General features: G+C 43.6%; 1 protein-coding gene across 2 annotated transcripts in view; it reads right to left on the bottom strand.

Annotated features, from left to right (window-relative positions):
• LOC129839711 (voltage-dependent T-type calcium channel subunit alpha-1I-like) overlaps window positions 1-7500 on the bottom strand; it is a 40622-nt gene that overhangs the window by 25742 nt on the left and 7380 nt on the right. For both annotated transcript variants that reach the window (XM_055907295.1, XM_055907296.1), the window contains exons 5-8: window positions 6600-6670; window positions 1766-1844; window positions 1247-1368; window positions 1-10 (exon numbers count right to left, since the gene is read on the bottom strand). The exon at window positions 1-10 is cut by the window's left edge and continues 134 nt beyond it. In XM_055907295.1, the coding sequence (XP_055763270.1) occupies window positions 1-10; window positions 1247-1368; window positions 1766-1844; window positions 6600-6670 (282 nt within the window). The remainder of the gene's footprint in view (window positions 11-1246; window positions 1369-1765; window positions 1845-6599; window positions 6671-7500) is intronic.

Genomic DNA, 7500 nt, shown 5'->3' with positions numbered 1-7500 from the left:
GCAGGGTGTCCTGGAGGACAGACAGGAAAAAGGAAAATAAACAAACAATACATAGAAAGAAAGAAAGTAAGAAAGAGAGAAAGAAAGAAAGATTAAGAAAAAGACAGAAAGAAAGATTAAGAAATAGAAAGAAAGAAAGGGGGTTGAGAGAAAGAAGATTTACAGAGGTAGATTAATTTTCCCAAATGAGGTAGCAATATAACCAATCGAAAATGATTCACTATTATCAACTCCCTGTGAATGAGTATTTCATTAGCTAGTCGTCCCTGTCGGTTAAAGGTCAGAGAATAAGTACTTCATTTAGCTAGTCGTCTCTGTCGGTTAGAGATCAGAGAATAAGTACTTCATTAGGTAGTCGTCCCTGTCGGTTAAAGATCAGAGAATAAGTACTTCATTTAGCTAGTAGTCTGTCGGGTAGAGATCTGTGAATAAGTACTTAATTAGCTAGTTGTCTCTGTCGGTTAGATATATGTGAATAAGTACTTCATTAGGTAGTCGTCTCTGTCGGATAGATATCTGTGAATAAGTACTTCATTAGGTAGTCGTCTCTGTCGGATAGATATCTGTGAATAAGTACTTCATTAGGTAGTCGTCTCTGTCGGATAGATATCTGTGAATAAGTACTTCATTAGGTAGTCGTCTCTGTCGGATAGATATATGTGAATAAGTACTTCATTAGGTAGTCGTCTCTGTCGGATAGATATCTGTGAATAAGTACTTCATTAGGTAGTCGTCTCTGTCGGATAGATATATGTGAATAAGTACTTCATTAGGTAGTCGTCTCTGTCGGATAGATATCTGTTCCATATCAGTCACCTCTCTGCTGCTATGGACAAGAGCATCTGTTAGACTAAAGGACTACATGCATAATTCACAGGATCTGATTGGAAGCCATGGACTTTGTATGATCCCTTCCCCCCGATAGCCGTGTGTCGTGAAAGACCCTCGCTGCACCTTGTTGAAAGCTTTTAGCTCCCACTATAAAACAGATCCATCTGCGCTCTCTCTCTTTCTTCTTTCCATCTCTCTGTCTTCTCTCCCTCTCTCCCTCTCTTCTCTCCCTCCCTCTCTTTCTGTCGGCACAGTCTTGTTCTCATTTTCTGTCCAGCTTCTGTGCTACTTCTGTCTATATTTCTCATGATTCTCTAGTGTTTAAAGTCATAAATGGCCTCCATTTACCATTTTAATAGATTTCATTTATTTGACCCTTATTTTGCCAGACACATTGACTGAGGGTTTTGTGTACCTTCATGATGCCGTTCCAGTTGTCTCCGGTGGAGACCTGGAAGAGGGTGAGAAAGGCCATGCCGAAGTTCTCGAAGGTGGCGTGCCGACTCATGCCCTCACACGGGTAGTCAGCGTTACACACTGAGAGATGGAGGGAGGGAGGGAGGGAGAAAGAGTGAGAGGTGGGAGGAGAAAGAGAGAGAGAGTGAAGGGAGAAGAGATGTAGAGAAAGGTGGGAGAAGAGATAGATTAATTTATCACTGTTCAACAAAATATTAATAAACATAAAACTTGTTTACTTATTTCTGACAGTTCACTGAAATGTTTTAATGAGTATTTGTTTTGGCCCAAAGATAAGGGTATAAAGCCTCAGAATAATTTATTGTTAGCCTAATTATCAAGTATGCGATGTTTTTGTTCAGTACAGTACATTTTTGTTTTGCCTTTAGCATTTAATCAAGTATGAGATGTGTTTGTTCAGTACAGTATATTTTCTATTGTCTTTAGCTGTTGTAAGGTCCTACTGAAACAGACTCACCCAGCTCTCCAAACAGTTCCACCCCCAGAGCAGCGTAGATGAAGAACAGCAACATAAACAGCAGGCCCAGGTTCCCCACCTGACACACAGACAACCAATCAACAATCAATACAGAGGCAGTCAACCAATCAGCAGTCAATACAGGCTGTCATACTTCCTGCTTTGGGAGACATTCAGCCAATCCGTGCTCAATAAGGACAGTTAAACCCCCACAGCAAGGAGTGAAGTACAGTGCAGCAGGTCTGAGTCAAAGCACTGGTTGAAAGCACAGTGGCAACCTTCAACATGAGGTACAACCAGGCTGACATGAAGCCCCACAGTGGCAACTTTCAACATGAGGTATAACCAGGCTGACATGAAGCCCCACAGTGGCAACCTTCAACATGAGGTATAACCAGGCTGACATGAAGCCCCACATTGGCAACCTTCAACACGAGGTATAACCAGGCTGACATGAGGCCCCACAGTGGCAACCTTCAACACGAGGTATAACCAGGCTGACATGAGGCCCCACAGTGGCAACCTTCAACATGAGGTATAACCAGGCTGACATGAGGCCCCACAGTGGCAACCTTCAACATGAGGTATAACCAGGCTGACATGAGGCCCCACAGTGGCAACCTGCAACATGAGGTATAACCAGGCTGACATGAGGCCCCACAGTGGCAACCTTCAACATGAGGTATAACCAGGCTGACATGAGGCCCCACAGTGGCAACCTTTAACATGAGGTATAACCAGGCTGACATGAGGCCCCACAGTGGCAACCTTCAACATGAGGTATAGCCAGGCTGACATGAGGCCCCCTAAGGACCTTACTGATGGTTATACGGGTGATTAGGCTTGTGACACGAGAAGAAATGGACCTGGACCGAAACAACCCTCCCAACAACAACAACAATGGAAAACCAATGAGGCCTGTCAGGGGAAGATTGGCTGAAAATAACATGGATAGAAAGCTCATCGATTTTAGGCAGAAAATAATCCAGGGAGAATGCAGGGAGATGTATTATCCTGTGTGTGTGTCTGTGTATGTGTGTGTGCGTTCGTGTGTGTGTGTGTGTGTGTGCATCCGTACCCGATTGCGTAGGTGTATCTGTGTGTGTGTGTGTGTTGCTATCCAAGAAGATACAAAGCAAACGTGGTAAAACACCCCAAGGTATCAAGTCAAATGAGAAGAGTTTCTAAGCCTGTGTATATTAACTAGTGGGAGATAGATACTCTCAAAGGAGTGTAAGATGAAAATACATTCTCCTCCGATCAAAGTTTAACTTCTTGCAACTATAGGGGGTGCTGTTTCGCATTAACATAATTTTCTCTACAGATTAAACTGCCTAGTACTCAATTCTTGCTCGTACAATATGCATATTATTGTTATTATTGGATAGAAAACACTCTCTAGTTTCTATAGACGTTTGAATTATGTCTCTGAGTGGAACATAACTCATTCTACAGCACTTTTCCTCCCAGTGAGTGAGTTTTCAGAACTCTTGGCCTCTGGTTCCAGATCAGTTTTAAAGCCACTGTTAATCCTATGAGGATACAAACACTGCCCACGCCTTCCTCTAGATGTCAGTAAGTGGTGACAATTTGAATGGAGTCGATTGCACTATCATTGGCTCTATAAATCACCAAATACCGGAAGTAGCGTTCCTTTGGACACTGCGCTCAACGCAAGAAGGATATCTGACTGGCCTTTTTCCAAGCCTTGGTTTAGCCAGTAATATAGCGTCGGTCATCTTTTTACTCGTTATAGGTGTTAGAAACATCATAAGGTAGTTAATTTAAACCGTTTTATAGCAATTTATATCCGTTTAGTGTGATTTTGAGGCATTGCTTTGTAACAGACTTTGAAGCTCCGGGCACGTTTCGGGGTCCCGGTCGTACGTTAGTGGGCATTTCGACGGACAAGTGGACATCTTTCGACCAAAAGACGATTAGACCCAAGAAAGGATTCATAGTCCAAGATTCTGATGGGAGAACAGCTCATAGTAAGAACAATTTATGATGATAAATCGTGTTTCTGTCGATAAATGTTAAACGCTTATGCCGCCATTTTGTTTGCTATAGCTTCGCTTGGCGCAACCCGTATTGAAAAGTAAGGATAATTTAAAAAATGTAATTCCGCGATTGGATTAAGAATTAAATTGTCTATCAATCGCTGTCCACCCTGTATTTTTTTGTCAAGTTTATGAGTATTTATGTATAAGACTAGATCACTGTCTAATATGGTGCAGGACATTTTCTGACCAGCTGAGCTACTTTTGTCATTGTCTAACCATGATTTTGGTGGCTAAATATGCACATTTTCGAACAAACTCTATATGTATGTTGTAATATGATGTTACAGGAGTGTCATCTGAAGAATTCTGAGAAGGTTAGTGAAAAAATTTATATATTTTGGCGATGATTACGTTATCGCTCTCTTTGGATAGAATCAATGCTCTGGTAACGTTTGCATATGTGGTATGCTAATATAACGATTTATTGTGTTTTTGCCGTAAAACACTTAGAAAATCTGAAATGTTGTCTGAATTCACAAGATCTGTGTCTTTCCATTGCTATGTGCTGTGTATTTTTAAGAAATGTTTTATGATGAGTAAATTGGTAATACACGTTGCTCTCTGTAGTAATTCTAGGAGCTTTGGTGAGATTTGTGATGCTGGCTGCAATGGCAAACTATGATTTATACCTGAAATATGCACATTTTTCTAACAAAACCTATCCTATACCATAAATATGTTATCAGACTGTCATCTGATGAGGTTTTTTCTTGGTTAGTGGCTATCAATATCTTAGTTTAGCCGAATTGGTGATAGCTACTGGTGTTGAGAGAAAATGGTGGACAAAGAAAAATGGTGATTTTTGCTAACGTGTTTAGCTAATAGATTTACATATTGTGTCTTCCCTGTAAAACATTTAAAAAATCTGAAATGGTGGCTTTATTCACAGGATCTGTATCTTTCATTAGGTGTCTTGGACTTGTGATTTAATGATATTTAGATGCTACTATTTAATTCTGACGCTATACTAGCGATGCTAATCAGTGTGTTGGGGGGGGGGGTGGGCGGGTGCTCCCGGACCCGGGGTAGAGGCTCCTGAAATCCAATTGGTTTTGGCTCAAAGTCAATGGGGAATAAAAATTGAAAAGTTAATACTCGCGATAAGACGTCTTATTCTCATAAAAATGAGCAGGTGTCGGAAAATCATCAAAATATTCTACCTTAACTTTGTCCAAAGTTGCACCCTATTCCCTATGTAGTACACTACTTATGACCAGCGCCCTATGGGTAATAGGGCACTACATAAGGAACAGTGTCATTTGGGATGCGTACTAAAAGTCAGTGGCAGAGATATTGACAGGGCTCCTCCATCACTCTCCCCTATTCAGAATGAACCTCTTTCAGTGGCAGGGATAAAGGACAGGGCTCCTTCATCATTCTCCCCTATTCAGAATGAACCTCTTTCAGTGGCAGGGATAAAGGACAGGGCTCCTCCATCACTCTCCCCTATTCAGAATGAACCTCTTTCAGTGGCAGGGATAAAGGACAGGGCTCCTTCATCACTCTCCCCTATTCAGAATGAACCTCTTTCAGTGTTAGGGATAAAGGACAGTGCTCCTCCATCACTCTCCCCTATTCAGAATGAACCTCTTTCAGTGGATAAAGGACAGGGCTCCTCCATCACTCTCCCCTATTCAGAATGAACCGCTTTCAGTGGATAAAGGACAGGGCTCCTCCATCACTCTCCCCTATTCAGAATGAACCTCTTTCAGTGGATAAAGGACAGGGCTCCTCCATCACTCTCCCCTATTCAGAATGAACCTCTTTCAGTGGCAGGGATAAAGGACAGGGCTCCTCCATCACTCTCCCCTATTCAGAATGAACCTCTTTCAGTGGCAGGGATAAAGGACAGTGCTCCTCCATCACTCTCCCCTATTCAGAATGAACCTCTTTCAGTGGCAGGGATAAAGGACAGGGCTCCTCCATCACTCTCCCCTATTCAGAATGAACCTCTTTCAGTGGCAGGGATAAAGGACAGGGCTCCTCCATCACTCTCCCCTAATCAGACTGAACCTCTTTCAGTGGATAAAGGACAGGGCTCCTCCATCACTCTCCCCTATTCAGAATGAACCTCTTTCAGTGGATAAAGGACAGGGCTCCTCCATCACTCTTCCCTATTCAGAATGAACCTCTTTCAGTGGCAGGGATAAAGGACAGGGCTCCTCCATCACTCTCCCCTATTCAGAATGAACCTCTTTCAGTGGATAAAGGACAGGGCTCCTCCATCACTCTCCCCTATTCAGAATGAACCTCTTTCAGTGGCAGGGATAAAGGACAGGGCTCCTTCATCACTCTCCCCTATTCAGAATGAACCTCTTTCAGTGTTAAGGATAAAGGACAGGGCTCCTCCATCACTCTCCCCTATTCAGAATGAACCTCTTTCAGTGGCAGGGATAAAGGACAGGGCACAGAGATGGTATCTGGCAATGCCAGGAGAGGGAAAAGCACCATATGTGTGTGTGTGTGTGTGTGTGTGTGTGTGTGCGTGTGTGTGTGTGTGTGTGTGTGTGTGTGTGTGTGTGTGTGTGTGTGTGTGTGTGTGTGTGTGTGTGTGTGTGTGTGTGTGTGTGTGTGTGTGTGTGTGTGTGTGTGTGTGTGTGTGTGGGTGGGTGGGTGGGTGGGTGGGTGGGTGGGTGGGTGGGTGGGTGGGTGTGTGTGTGTGTGTGTGTGTGTGTGTGTGTGTGTGTGTGTGTGCGTGTGCGCGTGTGCACGTGTGGTGCGCGTGCGTGCACGTGTGTGTGTTGTGTGTGTGTAATTGAGTGGATACACACCTGAGGTAGAGCCTGAACCACTGTGTCCAGAAGAGCTCTCATTCCTGTAGCCATCTTCAATAGCTTGAGAACTGGAGAGAAAGAGACAGACAGAGAGAGAGACAGACAGACAGACAGACAGACAGACAGACAGACAGACAGACAGACAGACAGACAGACAGACAGACAGACAGAGAGAGAGAGACGGGGTAGAGGAACAGATAAAATGTGTAGAAAGAGAGGAGAAGGGAAACATTGGTAGAGAACAGACACAGTAGAGAGAAACAATAGAGAAGAGGGAATAGAATGATAGGTATTCTGAGGTTAGAGGATCTACACAATGCCCATGTCACAACAAAAGAACCCGGGGCAACATTCTACCATTTTAACAGTAACGACTGAGAGAACAAGACTGTCCCGGGAAAAGAAGCAACATTTGTCTTCTGGGATATGGAGTCCTGGAGATCCACCTCGGCCTCTTACCCTGAAACATCATTAACAACCACTAGAAAGTCTCCCCTTCTCTCTCTCTCCTCCATGTATCCCCTGTCCTCCCTTTCTGTCCCATCCTCCCTTCTTCTCTCCTTCCTCCCTCATTCACCCCCTCCTCCCCCGTTCTCTCCCCCTGGGACTCCAGTAAAACCAAGATATTTAAATTGGGGTGGCTAAAGTAGTGGCTAAAAATAAAATGACAATTTCCATAGAAGTGTTTGACTCTAAAAGAGCCACTGGCGATGTTTTCTCTTCCTCCTTAGAACAGAACCTTTAGAATGGAAACAGCCCCGTTTGGAATCATCTCCCTAGTTATTTCTAATCAGTCAGCCACACAAGTTACTGTAGCACACAGAGAAATGCCCTCCGGTCTCGAGCTGCATAAGCTTTCCAATCAGATAACACAACCGCTTGTTATTCCACGTATCGA

This window comes from Salvelinus fontinalis, chromosome 40 (genome assembly GCF_029448725.1).
Source record: "Salvelinus fontinalis isolate EN_2023a chromosome 40, ASM2944872v1, whole genome shotgun sequence".
In the NCBI taxonomy this organism is placed as follows: Eukaryota; Metazoa; Chordata; class Actinopteri; order Salmoniformes; family Salmonidae; genus Salvelinus; species Salvelinus fontinalis.
Note: the sequence above shows the minus strand (reverse complement) of the source record. Positions and strands in the feature narration are given on the sequence as shown.